A 20,531-nucleotide genomic window follows, 5' to 3' on the forward strand; every position below is an offset into this window, starting at 1 on the left:
GAAATGCAGAAGTTTCCTCTGCAAGTGAGAGGCTGGGGATGCAGGGAGGCCACTGTGCGTGCTGCCTGCCAGGCTATTACTCATTTCAGCTCCGTTCTTTAATGCCTTTTAGCCCCTGCTTCTGTATTTCTAGCCTTCCTCATCACATGTTTGATTACACGCGATGGAACCCATGGTTACCTGCCCTGGCCCGACAAGCGCTTCTTTCCTCCTTTTAAGCACAGGCCTGGGCACCCCAAGCTCAAGACAGCTGTCCTTTCCTAAGCCTTTTCTGGGTAGCTGAGCACCTTCTGGTTTAGCCTCTCAGGTGGTTGAGGTACTTAGCCTGCGACTCAGGGCCACTGGTGGGGCAAGGGGGGCGTCCCCTCCGAGGCTGGGAGAGGCGGCAGAGGACGGAGTCATGGAGCGCAGGGTTGACAGTTGTGTGCTGCACATTCCCTGGCCAGCCAGCTGCCAGAGGGGAGCTCGTTTCCACGTGTCCTGGAGGACTTGGGTCACACCTGCCTCATCTGCTCCCTCTGGTACCCAGCCAAGCTTCCCTGTGCCTGTCAGCCCTTACTGTAAACCTCCTGAGTGCCCTGCTTGTCCCTAGCACCCCTTGCCAGCGAAGTATGAGGTGTAGTCTCTGCCACCAGTGGAGTTATTATCCAGGCGAGGGCGATAACAGATGCACCTGTGAAACAGAGCAAGCAATCAAAGACAGTCTCCAAGTTAGTTACTTTACTGTGTGATACAGCCAGGGAAGTCCCTGTCGTGTGACAGGATGGGAAGCCTGGGGTTTGGGGGTCGGGGGGCAGGGGCTAGAGTCAGTGATGATGGAGGGGCTGCCACCCTGTGACATATCTGGCCACTGAAGTGTTTCCCTATGGGAACGGCCTTCACCACTTGTGAGCTCCAGATCAAATGGGCCCCTCTTCTCCCTTGGTGAGCTCCCTCCCAGCAGGGAGGAGAGGACCCCAGAGGCCAGGGATGAAGACTGGGGCATGGGAAGGTGCAAAGCAGGTGGGTTTGGAGGTCTCGCAGGAGAAGGACCCCAGACGGGGTGACTGTGGAAACTTTCTCTGAGCCATTTACAAATTTGATGATTGCTCAAGATACTGAATTTCATTTCATCTAAATCAGCCCCAGCTTCTCTGACAGCACTGGCTTATGTGCTGACGTGGCCACATGGGAGCAGGATGGCCTAAACCCCTGGAGAAGCAGAGCTTGGTGAAGCACCCCCCCCCCCCACACACACACACACACACACACACACCTGCTTTGCCTGTCTCCCTTCTCCTGACAACAATTTCCTGCCGGACCCCAGTCTCTTCAGCGTTAGAAACTCTTAGGTGGGGCAGGAACCTGTCAGGGGAAACCCAAAATGACCTGAGTGAAATGAAACAGCCAAGAAAGCCCTCATCATTCATTTCACACTCAGGCTGAAAGTTCTCCTCTTGGGAGTCTGGCGAGAGGGGAGCTGGGAGAAGAATGGAGAGCGGCAGTGAGGGTACCAGAGAGCTGTGTTCTGTGACAGCCAATATTTTACATGCCACCCTTCCTTCTATCAGCTAGATACCAAACTCGGACGACGTGTAATTTATTCTTTTTTCATATCAGGGCTTGAGCAGAAGAAAGGCGAAACCCCAGAGGACACCTGTCATTGGTCCTGGGGTTGTCTGCTCCCCCAGAGGTGACCCAAGGGGAGATGGTGCTGTCTTCCTTCGGAGGCTCTTGGCCCTCCTCCTCTCCCCACACGCACGCGCTCCTGCTCACTCTCTCCACCTTCCCTGCCCGGTGGACACATTTCTCGCGTGCCCCTCAGCCAACAAACAAAGTCTCTCATCTTCCCTTTCAGAAAACGCTGTTTTTCTTCTCCCTCTCGCCCTGTAGGTTATTGCAGCCGACTGCAAAAGGGTCACAGTGCTGAAGTATTTTCTGGAAGCCCTTTGTGGACAAGAAGAGCCTCTGCTGGCATTCAAGGGTGGAAAATATGTGTCAGTGGCACCCGTCCCAGACACCATGGGAAAGGAAATGGGAAGCCAAGAGGGAAAACAACTGGAAGATGAGGTACAATGCGGGAAGAGCCCGCTGTGGCCGAAGGAAGGCTCCCCCATCCCCCCAGCGCTGCTCTGCCCGGGCTTCAGCCTCTACCCCTGGTTATTTATAACCACTCAGAGCGGTGGCGATGTTGACGTGACCAGCCAGCTTCTCAAGAGTGCACTCTGCTGGTGCCCCTTCCTGCCAGTCCCACCCCGGTGCCCCCATCTCACGCTGCTACGAGTTCCAGATGCTTCTTTTTAATGTTGCAGTGGAGGAGAAGGGAGGGAAAGAGAGTTTAATAATGTGCAGCTCTGGAGGCTTAGGAAAGGGAGTTGGTGGGGGGGGGGGGGATGCTAGGGTTCAGGCCGAGGATCAAGTTTATGGATGTGTGGAGCTCAGTGCAGCACAGGCCTGAACTGCAGCCTCCAGCACACGTACAGGAAGAGCTGACATTGCTGGCCCCGTGTGGAAAATCACCCCCTCCCTGGCCTACCCTCCCTCCGTTGCTCCCTCCAACCCTCCCTCCTGCACATCCTGATGTGATTAAGGAATTCTCTTGTTTGTTTGCCCTTGGTTGTTCCTGTAGCCCTTGCTTCACTCCAGACTCTGTGTGTGTGTGTGTGTGCGTGTGCGCGTGTGCGTGCGTGTGCGTGCGTGTGCGTGTGTGTGCGCGTGCGCTCATGCCAGCCTGAGTGCCCACCCCGCCAAACCCCGCTGACATTCGCCTTGCCATACATGGATGTATCTTTCTGGGGGTGATTGTTACTGTGGTTCTGTGCACAGTGGGTTTGTGTGTCAGTTTAAGTTGAACGCTGCTGCCAGCTTCCCTGCTGTCTGTGGGTTCTTTGAGTAAATGTGAATGTGGACGGTGTCGGTGTCTGCGTGCGTTTACTGTGCTTACTGTTATTGCCAGCTGCCCTGCTATGTGTCTGGGTGTGGGTGTCTGGGTGCGTATGCACACATGGCTCCCTTTGCCTGATGGTTGACTCTTTCCTTCTTTTTGCCCCGCAGTATTATAGACAGAGGGGACTTAGGTGGGAAAGAACATGGGACTCAAGGAAGGGCCGCAAGCGACTGTAGCCAGAGGCCAGGTCATCCGTAGGCCAACACAGTCATTTGGCCTGCAGCAGTCTCAAGCGCCTGGTGGAGCAGGGTGGGGTGTGGGGATGAAATCAGCAGCAGGCCAGGGAAGCCAGATGTCAGCTGGAAGCTGTCGTTGGTGATCTGAAGCAGTGATAGAGTGGCCACCTTTGGTTCAGAGTCTTCAGAGCAGCAAAATCTTGGACGGGCTTCATTAGAATAGCTGGAGAACCCCACCCCAGCCCTGATGACACAGGATAGAGGTGGTTCCAGGGATAAAGCTGAGCCCATGATTCCAGACTCTCCAGATGAAACCTGGGCAGGGAGTAACGGGAAAGAATGAGCTGTCAGTATGGGAGGAGACAGTGGGGTTGCTAAAGCCATCGAGGTGTCCAGGCTTCAGGCAGGACAGCGCGGTGCCACCCAAGCCCTGGGCGCCGTGTAGGGAAGCGTGGGTTGGGTAGCGCCCTGGTCAGCCCTCTCACCCGCGCTTTAAGGCTGAGGCGGGCGGTAGAAGGTGAGCAAGGTGGCTCTCCAGGGTTGCTGCAAGAGATGTCCCCCGGCCCAAGGAGCCTGCAGGACCAAATCCAGGGAAGCAGGCGATGTCCAGAGGGAGGGGCTCCTCCACTCTCACAGGGAACAGACCAGCTCTCGGTCCCAGATCTTGGCTGCGCCATGCTCTCTCCCTCCTTCTTGGGCTTATTGACCAGACAAAGGTTGTGACCCATGCCATGCTGCCCACTTCTTCCTTTTCCCACGAGCCTCCTGGTTTCCGTTATGTTAGTGGCCCCTGGGAAACCCTACTTACCCTGCTCTGTGTAATTTCACAACCCTGCACTTCCTCGTTTGCTATGAGAGCTGAGCCAACCTCAGACAAGCCTCGCTGACCCTCTTTTGACCTCAGTCAGGCTCAGTCTAAGCCCCATCATAACCCCGTGTATCCCTGGTCAGAGCAGGCAGAGGCAGTGTCCCCCACAGACCAGCCAGGGACCCTACTCCACTCACTCTGGTCCAGGTTAACCCCATGAACAGGAAGTAAATGTGCAGAGAGAGTCTTTCTCCTTCCCACGGCCTGGGCCTCTCTGGAAGTGGGCCCTGTGACGCTAGAGCCCGCGCGTTGTCAGATGAGTGGTGACTGCAGACAGCGTCCCAGACCCCTGAGACCTCTTAGGATAGTGGCAGTTCTGGCGCCATCCCACGATCTCATCTCTCCTAACTGCAAGACTGAGTCCCTTAAGCTGATTGGGAGAGGAAAGGGAGCTGTTTCTTCAGACATCATTCTTCATGAGCAGAACAGAATCCATTTCCTTAAGGATGCTGCCAGAACACCTGTCTTCCCACCCCTAGATTCTACTCCTAAGACAAAGCATCAGCTTACCCACTCACACACTCTTGCTAGCCACTTTCTGCAGAGAGAGTCCTTCAGAATATCATTGAGACAGTTAGAGGAGAGAGAGTCTGTATGGTACAGGATCCCTGTGAATCTGTGGGAGGCCTGGCAAAGGGCTGGGTCTGAGCTTACCATCTAGATCCAGGACCGCACCTGTGCTGCTTGGTATAATCGGTAGGAGCACAGACTTTGGAATCAGACTCACGAAGGTTTGAACCCCTGCTCTGCCACTTACTAGCTTCGTGACCTTGAGCAACTTGTTTAACTCTCTAGACCTCAGTTTGTTCATTTATAGAATAGGGATGATGATAGCATCTATGTACAGGCTATTGTATTAAATGAGTTAATGCATGAAAAATGCTTAGCCTGGTACCTGGCCACGTAATAAGCACTCAGTGAATGGTAGCCGTTATTGTCATAATCCTTGTCATTACTATCATCCAGTTACCATTCAGACCCAGGAATCTTCTCCTACTAAGTCACCCCCTATTACCCGTGCTAACCTTGTCCCTCAAAGGAAGCTCTCTTGGGCAGCTGCATGTTCTCTACTGACCAAGGCCAAAAGTGAGAGAGTGAGAAATGGAGCCTGGGACCACCCGGGGAGTAGTGGCTTCTAAGAGCTGAGGCTGCAAGCAGGGAGGTGCCATCCCTGGGGAAGGCTCCACCAGCCTGGCAGGAGACTCCTTAAGCTAGCCAACCATCTCCCAGTCTGTGCAGGCCCCCAGAGGGCAGCTGAGCAAGGTCATGGCATGTGAATTCCTATCATGGGGCCCCCAGCCCCCACACCACCAGGCTGTGGTCTTAAAAAGAAACCAGGGCAAGGTCTGCTGAACTACAGCATCTGCTCCCTGACGCCGTCTGGGGCAAGGGAGCTTCCATGCCTAACTCCCAGCTGTTGGCCAGGATGATTCCTATCTGATCATTAGCATGAATTAGACTTAAATTGGGTGGTTTAACTTTCTCTGTTGTTTTCCCCTTTGGTGAATTTCAAAATGAAAATGGGCCCAAAGTTTGACATTTTGAGTGTGTGCAAAGAAGGAAGGACTGTGAGTAGTACAGGCATGGAAGTAGATAGGGTGTGGATCTGTGAGTCTGTAAGAGGAGGCCCCTGGAGCGCAAAGGGGAGCAGTTGCCCGGGGAGAAGGATGCCAGCTTCCTCGACCTGCCTCTGCCTGAGCTGGGGCAAGCACACACCGTGGGGCCCTGCACATGGAATGGTCCCAATAGGCCTGGATTGGGATGCAGGAGGGACGGAAGGGTGGGTCTGGTCTGTGCTGTGGGCTCACAGTCTCCTCTCTCCCCTGGCCGGCTCCACCGGCAAAGGAAGAGGACGTGGTGATTGAAGACTTTGAGGAAGACTCGGAGGCTGAAGGCAGCGGGGGCGAGGATGACATCCGGGAGCTTCGGGCCAAGAAGCTGGCTCTGGCCAGGAAGATAGCGGAGCAGCAACGTCGCCAAGAGAAGATCCAGGTGGGGCCTGCCTGGGGAGGGTGGTAGCTGTGTGGTTGGTGGTCTGCAGAGAGCGTGAGGAGGTGGAAGTAGGGACGAGCCCGACCCTCGCACTCAGGAAGCCTTGCAGTGTCCAGACCGGTTCCACCACCTGTGTTCCTCCTCTGCCACTAAATTCTGGTTTGGTGCTTGGAGGCTCCCTCCTCCTGGGCTGCAAGCAGGGCCAGGTTCTTCTCAATCTGCTGAAAACTTCTCCCCCAGTGATGATCTGTGAACGCACACCACACGTAGCCAACCATTCACACAATTTCAGGGGTTTCAAAGTTCTCCTGAACGTTGTCCAGACACTGTCGGAAAAGCCGTGGATTCTCTGTTGAGAACACCTATTCTCAGGGGGAGACGGTGTCATGGCCACAGTCTGCTTGTCTGGATTCCCACCGTAATGGCCAGGCCCCTCTGGACAGCACACTCTAAACCCTAGGGAGAAACTACTCGATCGCCACGTAAGGATTCCTGCACCACCAGCCCTCTCGTGGACCCATACCTTCACTTCCAACAAGCTTTTTCTTTAATGGCTCTCCCAGGTCTGACTCTTGCACTGTAAGCTCACTTCTTCTCATCTAGGACGTGGGGCAGATGGGGAAGAGCCGGCCACGCTCCCTGCTTTAAGACTAACTGCATATGTGGGGAAGCGTCGGTCGTCTTCAGGAATGTCTGTTTTCAGCCCTCTCTTCAGCCACCTCTGGCCTCTGGCATGGAGCGTAGTGCACGTGGTCAGGCTGGGCTCCGCCACTTACTAGCCTTGTGACTTTGGGCACATTGTTAAACCTCTCCCAACCTGTTTGCTCGTCTGCAGAGTGGAACTGGTGACAGCACCTACCACCTGGAATGGCTGTGAGGCCCACAGGAGCCAGTGCACATAAAGCAGCCAGCATAGTGCGTGGCACACTGTGATCTGACAGCAGTCCGACCGCTCATCAGACAGAGCCCTGCCCTGGGAAGGGGAACGGATACCAGTTGGGACCCAAGGTCCTTTAGGCGTGTTCATAGGAGTCTACCAGTTGGAATTAAGCCTCTGCCAGCATCACTGCCGTTGTGGTGTGGCTGCCTTCTCCACCCTTGCGCAGTCTGTGTGAGCCTCTGTCGTGGCCCTCGAAGCTTCGTCTGCAAGCTGTCTTTTTTCCTGTCTGGTAGCTGTTTTCTTCCTCACCATCAGTCTTCCCAAAAGTTCTGTCCATACTGCCACCTCCATTTCTTGACTCTCAGCCCAGCAGTTATAGAGGTGATTGCATCAGAGGTCACCAAGTACCTTTGTCGGGTCTTCATCACACTTGACTTCCCTGTAGCTTTGGACCCCAAAGCCACCTCCCTCCAGCCTCACTTCAGCACACGAGGACCTTCGTCTCCTCTCTGTCTGGTGACCACACCACCCTCCCGGTGGCTTCCTCACCACCATTCGTTACTTGGTCTCCTCCTCCCTTTCTCTTACTTCTTAGTCTCAGCACATGGAGTTGGCCCTCGGCAAATGTTTTCATTCAGTGAGTTCATAGATGGCAGCAACGAGAGCATCATCTTAAGTTCCTCACTGGCTTTTAACCCCTCGTGCCTGATTTCTTATCCGAGCCTATCTGTTCACTCATTCATTCCCCCCCTCTTCTCCATCCCCATTGCCACTACTGCTGTTCTAGTCCAGGTACTGACTGGATTATAGCCAGCAACCCTGCATTGCACAAGTCCAGGGGGGTCCCCTTTCCCTCGTAGTCTGTGAACGCAGCTCCTGGAGTTGTGTGGTACACGGTCTGCATGCCAGGCTCCCTGCCTGCAACGCATCTTATGTGGTTTCATCGTTCTCTTCCCAAAAGAGCCACTCCCCGGCTCAGGAATCATCAGTGCCTTTCCTTGGCTAATAAAGTCGGATTCCTTACTGTGGCATCTAGGGCTTTCTCATCTGTTCCCCGTCTATTTGCCCAACCTCTTCTCCCGTCCCCCATGAGCCCTCACGAGCTATATGACATTGGGCAAATCGTTTAACTTCCCCGAGCCTGTTTCCTCATCTGTCAGATGAAAGTGGTAACAGCAGCTCCCTCAGAAAGACAGTGCGTGCAAAGTGCCTGTCCAGACGCTCCAGCCCTCCTGCCTGGACTACACTAACCCTCCTTTCTACCCACTGTCCCCAGACAGCTCTGCCCTCTCCCACTCTCACGTCTTTGTTCCTGCTGTTCGCTCAAGCCCGAGTACCCTTTTTCTGCTCCACATTTCCTGTTACCTGTTGAAATTCTATTCTTCCTTCAATCCCCAGATGAAACCCCATCTCCCCAGTGAAGCCTTCCCGGATTCCCCCCAGGAGGAATTCATCTCTCTGCTCAGTGTTCCTGTGGCACTGATTTATACCTCATTTGTGAAACGTATATCACGTCTCAAATTACACTTATTTCTGGACTTGTTCCCCCTGCCGTACTGTGAACTCCTTGGAATCAGGGACCGTGTCTTCCGCTCAATTTAGTAAATGGTGGTGAGCAACTTCCAGGCTGGTGGTGAGGGGACACGGGAGCGAACATCCCAGAGTGTCCACTGGCGTGGAGAAGTCAGTGATTTGAAGTGTGAGCGAGCCTTGTGACCAAAGGGAAGTGCAGGATGCTGTGGGAGCATGCACCAAGGGGACATGGCCTTGTCTCAGGCAGCGTGTTCAGCCCGGCCTCTCCAGTAACAAGCGGTACCTGACAGAGGACTTGCCTGAGACTTGACTTCCGGTGCCCGCAGCTGCTCCTGCCCCGGAAGCCGCTTCTCCCTGTCAGCTCCCTTGGAGCAGGCTGCTCAGGCCAGGAGGCATCGATGGCCTGCTGCGGGCCGTCCGTGCTGGGGTTGCTGTGGCCCCTTTAAGAACAGGCCCCACGTGCACTGCTGCTAGCGGCCCTGCCTCCTGTCAGCCTTCTTCCTCCAGCCTCAGAGCCACAGGAGGATTTCTCAGCAGAGAAGAAATTCCCCCCTTCCCTTCTCCCCACCCCCTGTTTAATGCCCGGGGCCCTTCACTTCCATAATTCTTCATTTTCCAGCCTTGAACGTAAGCCAGACACATCTGTCTGGCCATATGCGTGAACCCTGGAGTCTGTGCCGAGGTGGCTGTAAAACAGGGCCGGTGAAGGCCCTTCTGGGAGAGCACACACATGTGTGTGCCCTCGGGCCACTGGCTCCCTGCCCAGAACCACGGGGCTACAGTGCTCCAAACCCATGTTAACCTCTTCTTATTTTCCCTCTTTTTGTTTAATTTAAGGGGGGAAAATCCCAAGGAAAAGGTATAAATTGTCCTGGGAGTGGGGGAGAGGCTCCTAGCTGGAGAGGCCATTATTGTTGGCAGGTACCTGGGTCACACTAATACAATAAGGAAGAGAGGAGCATCGGGTGAATTAAGATTGGAGAGATGGGCTGTAAATTACTCTGCTCCGAACTCCATCAGTCTCCAGGGGTGTTAACCGAGAGGTGTAAGGCAAGTCCCCAGCTCCCAGCGCCTCTTACAGATGCAGCAAAACAGGAACCACACATGTTTGGGGAAGGGGATGTGAAGGTGGGGTTGAAAAAAATCCTCCTGGCCCCCATGCTGGCTGTAAAGTCCAAATGAGATCTGGGGCCGTAGCCACACCCCCACTTCCCCGCTCCCACTGAGACCCCCGGGCCTAAGCTCATCTGTGGGATGGGGGAGGTGAGGCCTGGCCTCCCTCCGAAGCCTGTCCCTCCCTGCTTCCGGTGTTGCACAGAGGCTGGTGAGTGGGGCCGACTGGAGGTCAGAAAAGGGGTGTGGGCAGCTCTCAGGACCTGTGCAGCTGGAGCCTCGGCACCAAGGCAGGCCTCGGATGCTGGGGGCCAAGTCGGCCCACCCAGGGCTTCGAGGCTGCACTCTCCGGCTCAGCCCAGGCTTTGCGTGTTGCCTGAGACAGCTCTTCCTCTTGTGCTGGTTGAGCCCACCTTGCTGCTTTCCTCCCGAGTTCTTTCCATTCCCGTTGCCATTCTTGAGAGGCGTCCAGAGACCAGAGCAGGGTACATGGTTTGCCTGGGATACTGGTCAGGAGTGTTTCTTTCCTAACCAGGCCCTCAGGGCAAAGCAGTCACTGACTGTCCTCCTCCCGGCTTGAGGCGTGGCCTCTTGGCACCTCACCCTGGCCCTGGCCTGTGAATCCCCACCTCCTCTCTGCCTCCACGAGCCTTTGCTGTGATTTGTGCTGCTGTCGGGCGGGGTCAGGTTTCCTGAGCGGTTGCAAACATCCCACCTGAAACATAACAGGCTCTTCCTCTGGCCACAGCTATTGTTTCCCTCGGCATTATGGCCACAGTCTTGCTCTGTAGCCAGCAATGACATGTGTTCTGAAAATAGCTTCACTCCCCTATCCCCTTCCCGCCCACCCACCCTCCTGAAGATGCAGTCACTCCTTTGTGGTAGCCCCAGGAGTTTCACTCTAAATATAGCTGCAGCCCATTCACATTGCCACCCAGCTGGGGGGGGGGGCGCTGTGGAACAATGAGGCATGCACAGAGCCCCCCACACCTGTATGGAATCTAGCGGAAGGCAGACACTCAGCCCTGGCTCCTAGCTGTCGGAGACAGGGTGGGAGCCAGCGCACTACCAGGCCAGGGGCACGTTCACGCCAGGGCAGGAAAGCACATCAGCCTGTGGGGCCAGGCGGCCGCCCTCCCCACTCCAGCGCATTCCAGAGCTTGCTCCAGCCATTCTCACCTCCCTGGTTCCAGCAGCATCCACAGGGTCCTGTCCTCCTGCAGAAATGGTCGGGCTTTTTACTGGAACACCCTTAGGCTTCTGCTTTTAGCAAGCTCAGGGGTGTCATGCTTAGCCCTGCCATCCCCTGTCTATCTAGAAAGGGCAGTAAGACGTAGCAAGCAAATCATCATAATTATAACCTTGAAAAAGATAGCAAGTATGTGTTAAGCTTTGTGGTATTGACTTTGGATTTCCAGAGAAGGGATCCTAAGCAGAACCTTTCCCATGAGCAACCCACCCCAAATGAAGATGCTAACAGAAACCAGTGACTCTGCCTGCTTTCTATAGCAAATGCAGAATCTGCGCCCTTTGGTTTTTGCAGCTCAAGAAGGAATGCCTGGGACTTCCCCGGTGGTCCAGTGGTCCACGCTTCCACTGCAGGGGGCACGGGTTTGATCCCTGGTCAGGGAACTAAGATCCCGCAAGCCACGCAGTGCGGCCCCCCGCCCCGCAGAGAAAAGGAATGCCTGTCTGCACTGCTGGTGGTTATCTCACCAGCTATTCCTATTAATATTTCATTCCCATTTTTCCATTTTTTGTTTTTTAAAAATACCTCTACATAGTTAAAGAAAAAAGGAAAAAAAAACCCAAACACCAAGAGTACCACGAGTTTTCCAATAGAAATCAGCAGTGCACTGCCTCACCCCTCCCCAGCTCCAGCTCTGCTCCCTAGTGGTTTCCCCAGATATTTACCACCACCACCACCCCCGGGATATATGAAAGATGAAAAATGGAGTTGGGCAGAGAGAAAGGAAACTGAAATTTGTTAAGTTACTAATAACGTGTATCAGGCATTTAGCTAGATAACTTTCACGTACAAGATGAGGGTGGAAATTTGCTATGTTACCAGACTTCTCATTTCTGGTGAAGACATTGCTCTGGCCAGAGAGGCCCAGGTATAAATGATTCCGTCACTCTGTAGAGGGAAGGAAGCAGCTACGCTCCCTTTGGAGCCCTGCACAGAAGGAAGGCCTAAGAAGGCCTCTCTTGACCTGGCTCTGCTTTGTGATCTGAGTCCTTCAAGGTTCACAACTCCCGTGTGAGCTAACTGCATTCCCTTTATTTGTAATTCTCAGTGTCTCAATTTCCAAAAGGGTCAAGCATCCCCAAATCATTCCCACCATCTAGAAGAAGGAAATTAACCTGTGAAAGAGCCCTTCCTGGGGACCCAAGCCTGTTAGGTAGGTTCCTCGTCACATGTTACTGTGGGCTGTCTCTTTCCCCGTTCCCCACCACCTTGCTCAAGGATGCCTCGTACTTCGGAGGAAGTTGGTTACTTGGCGCCTTCCAGAAACAGAATTAAGTTCTGTTCTTCACACTTGCTGACTTTATGGCCCTTATTGCCACTGGTCTGATTCAACATGTCCTTGCTTTCCTAGAATTCCCAGCTCACTGTCCAAGGACCACTGTGGCCCAGCCTTAGCTGCAGTGAGAAGGGTTCCTATGGAACTCTCCTTCCGGGTCAGCACACTTGACTCCAGGCCAGGGCCAGTCCGTCTGAATCACAGCATTCCAGTTGCACCCCCCTCACCCCCACCAGAGGCTTCTGCAGCTTTTTGCTCATACAAACAAAAATAAATCTCACTACCGGCCTCTGAACTCCACAGCAGCAGGCTTCCCCCTTCTCCCCAAGCATCCCATGGCTGTGAGTGGGGACTTGGCGCTCTCCCCACCGACATCACTTTTTCACTCCCTGCGCATCCTGTGTCCTTCTCTCACCGTGCGACCCAGAGATCAGAATGGGACGTGACGGCCGGCACAGGCGCCGTGCACAGCTGCCAGGAATCTGACGGGTAAAATCTGGAAAAGTTGGGAGGGCAAATGCTAAACACACGCACACACACACACACACACACACACAGCGCCACTCAGAGAGGGCCGGAAACACCGACACCCACAGACGAGGGGCTGCGGATTCCCAATCCTTCCTTGTCTGCCATGCTTTTAAGGGGCTGGGCCGGTCTCCTGACCCAGGTATGACCCCCCCAGGGTCCCACTGGTCCCCCAAGAGAAGGGGGAGCAGCTTCAGTGAATCTCCCGAGACTCCAGGAGGGCATGTGGGGAACAGGAAGCAGTTGTGCAGTGACTCACTGGGCAGAGCCAGGTTAAGGGAAGTTGTCTGCGGGTGTCCCTGGGACCGGATGGTGGCAGCACAGCTCTGACCACCCTCATCAGCGTGATCCCGCCCACCCCTGGGGAACCAACAAGGCTGCCACCTCCCAAAGAGGCTGTGGCCTCCGTTCACCTTTCTGGCCCTGAGCCAGAGCTCAGAGAACTCAGACGGCTAGCGCTTCCCTGGACCTTTGCACCTAGATTTTTCTTCCATCCTGTCATCAAAACACCCAGGCAGGCTCAGCCCGCCCGCCTCCCTCGGCCATCTGGCCTAAAGGCCCTCCTGCCCATGGCCAGCATTTCAGGAAGGGTGGTCTGAGGTCTTAGGAGCTCACTGTGCCCACAGGGTAAAAGGGGCAGCCAGTGACACTTCCTTAGAGTCAGCCTGAGGGCCAGAGGATCGTTTATGGAGGCAGGAAAACTAAGATGTGAAAGGGGTCTGAGCGGAACGGTGGCAGAGATGCTGTGCTCGGGCCCAGCCGGCATCAGGGTTCGTCCTGCCCCTTCTCACTGAGAAAGAGGTTTAGGGGCCTATAATGCCAAGAGAAACGGTCCAGGCAGTGGAAAGGCTGGAGAGAGAACTCTGAGACCTGGGAAAAGAAGCAGCAGGAGTGCTGATGCTCCCTCTGTGAGGAGAGAGACGGGAGCGCTCACTACGCCTGAGCGGGGACCGTCTCCTGTCCTCACAAAGTGCCCGCGCCGTCACACGTGTTATATATCGATTTTATCTCAATAAAAAATGGGGGTTTTTTGAGTGCCCAAGCTGAGTTCGGTAGAGTGTGTGTCGCCCTCTAGTTGGCAGCCCCATGGGGAGGGCCAGTGACCCACACCCCCGGGGAGGGTGGCCTGCAGCAGAGGTGCCTTCCCTTCGTGAGGTGAGAGCGGCAGGAAGACGGCAGCGGGCGAGCCCTTCAGCTGCGTTTCTTATGCCTGCCAGCGTCCTGTGCCTCCCTCCGGCTGTGGTGGCAGTGGCAGCAGTGACTTACTCATAGGGAGAGGTCCCCAGCAGGTCACCGAGGAGCCACCCCCAGCGTTCAGAGGCATGCCCTTTCAGTTTTACTGTCACTGCCAGTGAAACCTGATCACCTTTCTCACTGACTGTTAGCGGCCAGGGCCCAGCCTGTGGGCCCCATCTCGGTTGGCACGCACATCCGTGCTTGTGTCTCTGTCCCTGCGAGTTGGTGTGTGGCAGGAGGCCATGCGAGGGCAGGGCAGGGCTGGGACCTGCTCGCCAGGCCCCTACTGGGTCTGTTTCAGTGCCCTCTGGCTCTGCACACAGGGAGCGCACTGTCTGGCAGAGCCCGCAAATCAGTTTGCTTCTTGGCCGTGGTCCCCGCAAGAGGAAGCAACACAATAGTGACCGTGTTCTGTAGTGACAGGTGTACCCAGAGCCAGTCTCAAAGGGCTGCTGCCACACAAGGCCCTGGCAGACTTGAGAAGATTGGGCTTTTACAGATGAGCATGGAACTTCCCTGAAAGATGTGAACATCTGTAAGACTAACAGGCGCTAGGCCGTGTGCCTTCCGAGATGTGGTGCCCAGACCACTGGTGCTACATAAGGGGCTTTTTCAGTGATGCATAGAAGACATTCTGACTCTTTATTGCAGAAATGCAGCCTGCGCTGGTAAACATATTCCTAGGCTCTCAGACTCCTGATACCACAGATACTACTTGCTGAGCCACAAAAACGAGTTGACGTAAAGTCAATTTAAAGAAAAACATCAAGTAAATAAGAGGAGTATAGGTTGTACAGAATCGTGGCAAAGGAGTGCAGGTAGAGCACAGAAGACTCCTGTTTAGGGGTCACCGTGCAGGTGGGGGAAGATGGTGACAATTCTCATCAGTCTGGATGGTGGTCTTTGCACAGCTGTGAGTTGGGTCCTAACCCACCCCACCATGTGGGCTCCTGCCGATGTGGCAGACTTCGGTGTTAATTATCAGTTGTCAGCATCACTCTTTTTGTATAGACTTTGAGTTTATTCTTTTTCTTTCCTTTTTTAAAGTACACAGTGAAGTAAATTGAAATAAATTCTGTTTGGGATATATGTATACGTAAAAGTGTCTGGATTGAGAAGTACCCCCTGTATATGCTGCCTAGATAACGAGTGTGAAACCACTTTCATATCCAAGGAACCTAACTCTCCCTTGCTGATTTTTAGCCCAAGGTCTTACTTTCAGAGACCCGTTATTTTTAATGACCATCAAGGTCCCTTCTCAGTCCTGTGCAAGGGTTTTAGTCATGCCTGCTTCCCCAAGCCGTTTGGTCTACACTGATTTTTATTGCAGTGCCTTGCCCAGCCCTCGGGCCTGTCCCGACAGGCACTGGCTGTTTTTCTGGAGGGGGAAGGGGCAGGACGCTGACACACCGTGGACTCAGGGCCCTGACTCGCCCACCCCTTGCCTGCTCACTCACTGGCTCACTTGCCATTCTGTGTCCCTGTAGGCTGTCCTGGAGGACCAGAGTCACATGAGGCAGATGGAGCTCGAGATCAGACCCTTGTTCCTCGTACCAGACACCAACGGCTTCATTGACCACCTGGCCAGTCTGGCACAGCTGCTGGAGAGCAGGAAGTTCATCCTGGTGGTGCCCCTCATCGGTGAGTCAGGCCAGAGCAGCCCTGCATGTGCACAGTAACCCCCTCTACACACGTGCCCCACAGCCTTCGGGGCCAGGCAGGCAGAACGCTGCTGTGTGTGTAAGACAGGATTTGCAGGGAAGTAGGGAATGTGTGGGGCAAGGAAAATTGTTTAATAATCAAAGCAGTTCAAATTATTATGGCTGATCCATGGCTTAAACTGCTTGAGCAAATGGACTCCTGTGTCCCAGCAACCAGAGGCTGCATGAGCCCAGCCCTTGTTTTTATCCTTATAAAGCTTGCAGTAAAACAGCAAAGCTGGTTCCCGTTATTGGTAAACACTCAGCCCTGGCAGATAGCGGCAGTGCTGCTGGGTGGTCTGGCAGGGAGGCTGGGAGGGTTTTGAAGTGCTCAGATGCCTTTGGTCTGATTGTCTTGTAGCTTTTCATGATCGTTCTGTTGGTTCGAGGTAACATTCTTCTGGCCAATGTCACCCTAAGGCCAGGCTGATGGAAACCCTCCAGAGCAAGCCCTTGGCTCACGCGTGTGGATTCCTGCCACTTGGGCTCTTACCACTGTCTGGTCATTGGTGCTGGTACAGGGTCAGCATCTCAGGACCCAGCTAGCTTGCTTCCACCCTCAGGCCCAAGGAGCCCAGCTGGGCTGTCTCCAGAGGGCTGTCTAAGGCACCTCTGGTTCTGGGAGCCCCGTGCTGGGTCAGCTTCAGGATGGGCTTGGTGCTCTGGGCTCCGGGCTGCTGTCTGCTGTAACTGATGCAGCTGATATCACTGGTAGCTATCCTGTGGGGGGAGAGTATCTGAGAGATGGCTGGCAAGCCCAGGCTCTTTAGTGTCCCCTTCTCACCAGCCACTGGGAGCAAGTTTAGGAGCCCTGCCCTCTGGAAAATCTGCCAGACTGGCAGTCTGCCTGCCAAGCCACCTCTGACACTCATGCCAAGCTGTTCCGCTGGGCCTTCCCTCCCGGTCCCTAGTGTCTTAGTGCCAGATGAGAGTGGAAACAAAGGGCAGGAAACATCCGCCCCTGCAGAGGCTATAGAACCCTGGGGGGTTGTGGGAAACACGTTAGCACCACCTGAGAATGTTGGCACTGAAGCAGCCCTCGTCCCGCCTCCACCCTCCCTGTCTTCCTTCCCCCTCCCCATGTGGCCTGGCCAGAGCCTCTTCAACCCAGGCCCTTAGACCCAAGGGGAAGTTTTCTGTTCTTCAGAAGTAGCGCAGCTTGTCTGCCCAAGGTAGAGCCAGACTATCGAGTTGTTGCAGCTTCCCCTCTACCCTCACCAGGTCCCGGCGTGGGGCAACTTTCAGGATAGATGTCTCTGTGCTCTCCTACCCAGGAGATTTTCAGGGATGAGAAAGTGAATTGGTCACTTTTTGCTAGATGGTCAGGAAACGGTGTAACTGAGAGGCTGCTGGCGTCTCAGGAGCCCCCTAAGTCTTGGTAGGAGCCTCAGACAGCATCCCAGGCTAGCAGAGCCCTCGGTCACCAGCGCCGATTGTGCCCCTACTGTGTGCTCAGTCTTCTTGTTCCCGAGGGAGCCAGTGAAAGGCAGAGCTGCAGCCCTTGGCCTTGAAGAGCTGATGGTTCAGTGGGGGAAGTCAGATCCAGTGGGGAGGGAGCAAATATATGAGAAAACTCAGGGGAGAAGGTAGATAGAGAGTAAATGGTCAACCCCCAGGGGCACTGGGAAATGCCAACTGTGTCACAGCATCCAGGCCAGCCTTTGGGAAGCGTCCTCAGCTGGTCAGGGCCTTGACTCTCAGGGGCTGTAGAGGGGACTCCTGTTCGCTGAGGCGCCGCAGGGGAGTCCTGCCCTGTGCGCAGAGCACGAAGGGTTAAGCCGGCAGCTTCTCCGCTTGTTTCTTGTGCTCTTTAACCTGCTCCCTGCTCCTGAGGTCTGACCCCAGCTTCGAGAAGCCCCGCCTGGCGCAGAAGCACAAACAAGCTTCCCCTTTGAAGCCTGTTTAGTTTGGAAGCAGGAAAGCAGATTTGGGGATAGAATACCAGTTTTTAATGTTTGATGTTCTGTTTGCTGTACTGTACACCCATCCACCACTGCTCCGCAACCTCAGCCATACATTGTGTGGACACTGCAGCCTCAGGTTGCTGAAGGCGTGGCGTGTGTGTGTGTGTCTCTGTGTGTGTGTTCCCACATGGGCCCTTTCCAGAAAGTGTCTCTGAATACCCAGACGGTGAGTGCCAGGCTCACCATGGAACAGCATGCTCACGCCGACTCCCCGAGCCATGAATCACTGCACTGAGGAGAGGCCTCAGACCCCAAACTCTCCCGGAGCCCCCAAGGAGTGCATATTTCCCACTTGACCTCAGGCTTTTGGCTGGAATTTTGGAAAGAATCTTCACCAGAAAATGAAGCTGTGTCCCAGACACATAGGCAGGCAGACACACACACACACACACACACACACACACACACACACGCACTATCAGAGGAGGTAGATGTGCCAGGGGTTTAGGGGAATAGCAGGGTCCTTGCGAGTGAGGCTGTGATCCCCACTTGCCACCTCGTGACCTCCCTGTGCTCTGGCAGGGGTGGGCGTGGAACTGGGCCCCTCTTGGGCTGCCGTGGTGGGGGCCCAGGCGGGTGAGGGAGAGTGCCTCTTTCCTCGAGCTGCTACGTACCCTCGCCTCTCCTGAGGGACCCTCTCGATTTGATTCTATAACTGAGGAATGCGATAGAGGGGCCAGGTTTCTTCCCCTGAATACAGCAGCTCCAGAAACTCCTTGTAAGTTCCTCCCAGGAGGAGGGTGGGGCCCAGGGGAAGAGGCAGAAAGAAGATAGAACACTGTGGAAGGTCTGGGGCATTTCTTGCCCCCCAAGATCCCCTAGTTTCACGGGAAGATTCCTGTGGGGCAGGATGGCTTCTGTGGTCTGGGGAGGGGCTGGCTGGGAAAGCGAGGCCTCGGGCAAAGACAGACGTGATTGCTGATTGCTGAGGCTGATTCCTTGCGGGACTGTGTCTTGTCAGTGATCAATGAGCTGGACGGCCTGGCCAAGGGGCAGGAGACAGACCACCGGGCTGGGGGCTATGCCCGTGTGGTGCAGGAAAAGGCCCGGAAGTCCATTGAGTTCCTCGAGCAGCGATTCGAGAGTCGGGACTCTTGCCTACGGGCCCTGACCAGCCGTGGTAATGAACTTGAATCCATCGCCTTCCGCAGTGAGGACATCACTGGCCAGCTCGTGAGTCCCAGGGCAAAAAGGGAGCACCCGTAGCCAGCCTTCAGTACGGGGTCTCCGGGAGGGAGGGGCTAGGGGAAGGCCAGTTGGCCTGAGCAGCCGAGGGGACGGCCACCATCGAGGCCCAGGAGGGGGAGTTCCTTGTCCCCTAGATCACTCTTGGCACAGTTGGACCTGGCCAAGCAGGGCCAGGGCATGTCCGGGAGGGACACTGGGAAGTGACCTTCCCCAGGACCCCAGAGGCAGAGCATACCTGTGCCTCCTCTGCATGGTGCCCCCTCCTGCCCGGTGGCACTTATCCTGTCTTCCTCCAGGGCAACAATGATGACCTGATCCTCTCCTGCTGCCTCCACTACTGCAAAGACAAAGCTAAGGACTTCATGCCCACCAACAAAGGTACAGCTTTGCCTCTGCCTCGGGACCATCCCTCCCCCTCCCTACCTTGTCCTACCCTCCTCAGCCCCAGGGAAGGGTCCCTCCACTGACTGTGGCCTGGGAAGTTTAAGGAATCAGGGTTCAGGCCTGATACAAGCCTGAGGCCAGCCCAGTTTCCTCCCCTCCTGGAAGTCAGACCTCCCTGTCACAACTCCCCCACCCTCAGGTGGACCCTCGGCCAACGAGGGATGGGCCTAGGCCAGGAAGCTGGGCTCTGGACTGTGAACTTTCCCACTGTGCATACGTCCATTTCCTTTCTTGGGTCCTCGGTGAGTTCCCTGACAGCAAGAATGTCTTTATGATTCAGTGTAGCTTATTCTGGGCATGGTCTCCTGAGCCCAGCCCTCTGCCTTTCTGAGGACAGTCCCTGGGGCCCACCTTCCTGTTCTTGGCCATGCTCATCCTCTCAACTCATCCGTGAATGTTTACCCTGTATGGGGGGCGGGGTGGGGGGTGGAAGTGCTTCCCCACCTAGTAGTGGGCCTTTCCTTCCTGTCTCTCTGGTTGTGTGACATAGCCCTTTGGAGGCAGGTGAGAGCTTATGGACGGACTGAGCCCTCAGCCCAGTTTTCAAAACCCTTTCGGTGAGCAGAATCCCATCTGGGAACCAGAGGTTCTCTCCAGGTGCTTGAGCACCTCGCCCTCAACCCAGGACCGCCTCTCCCCTGAGGCAGCCCTCAGCCCCTCAGAGTCCGCGAGGCTCAGGTGTTTTCTGCTCCGGCTCCCAGGACTCTGACATTTCTTCTTTTGGAAGGAATTCCTAGGATTTCCTATCTCGGTGTCATCAGCAGAGCTGATAATTCTCACCATTCAGTCTGTGTCTGTGTGTATGTAGCCTCTTGTCACGTTCTCTTAGTTGTCACCCATCTCTTGTCTCTGCTTGCTTTCCCAGCCTTGGCTTCTAGGCTGGCCTGGGGCTTGTCTTCTCCCCAGCCCTCCTCGCACCCACTTCAGCGCAGCCCCTCACTGCTGCCCAAGTCTCTGTACCTGAGGCTGGCAGTGAGCCCACAGCTGCTGTTTTTCAGAGGGGTCCTGCCACGTGGCTTGCATGTGCTGTCCCTTAGGGCCAGATTCGGAGCATTCAAGTGGTAAAAAGGAGGCCTGGCTGAGCCCAACAGAAGAGGTTGGGCTCTGCTCCCAGGCAGCTTCCTAGAGGGGCACCTTCTGAGGGAGAGGTAGGCAGGAGTGCAGAAGGCCTTGTTGGGAAGTACGGTTCAGATACTGCTGTGGCCCCACCCAGCCTCAGGGCTGTTTCTTTCTTAGCAGAGACACATTTTGGCTTTGGCCCTAGTCTCCCCCCCCACCCCGCCCGCCGCCCCCCCCTCCCCCACTTCACCCCAAACAGCCTACAGGAACCCATTGCCATCCTGGGGACCGCCCCTATCAGAATTACATCAGCAACGGCTGGTGTAATCAAACCCCATTTGTCAGTGTGAATTCTTAGCAGATTAACTTGTCAGATTCACAGAGAAACCATCACCAAAT

At 55.1% G+C, this 20,531-nt stretch overlaps 1 protein-coding gene across 2 annotated transcripts in view; it reads left to right on the forward strand.

The window, feature by feature from the left end:
* Positions 1–20,531, forward strand: part of SMG6 (SMG6 nonsense mediated mRNA decay factor) — a 221,888-nt gene that overhangs the window by 197,838 nt on the left and 3,519 nt on the right. For both annotated transcript variants that reach the window (XM_067020989.1, XM_059046651.2), the window contains exons 14-18: positions 1,873–2,049; positions 5,816–5,962; positions 15,265–15,418; positions 18,403–18,614; positions 18,926–19,007. In XM_067020989.1, the coding sequence (XP_066877090.1) occupies positions 1,873–2,049; positions 5,816–5,962; positions 15,265–15,418; positions 18,403–18,614; positions 18,926–19,007 (772 nt within the window). The remainder of the gene's footprint in view (positions 1–1,872; positions 2,050–5,815; positions 5,963–15,264; positions 15,419–18,402; positions 18,615–18,925; positions 19,008–20,531) is intronic.

Source organism: Kogia breviceps, chromosome 19 (genome assembly GCF_026419965.1).
Source record: "Kogia breviceps isolate mKogBre1 chromosome 19, mKogBre1 haplotype 1, whole genome shotgun sequence".
Lineage (NCBI taxonomy): Eukaryota > Metazoa > Chordata > Mammalia > Artiodactyla > Physeteridae > Kogia > Kogia breviceps.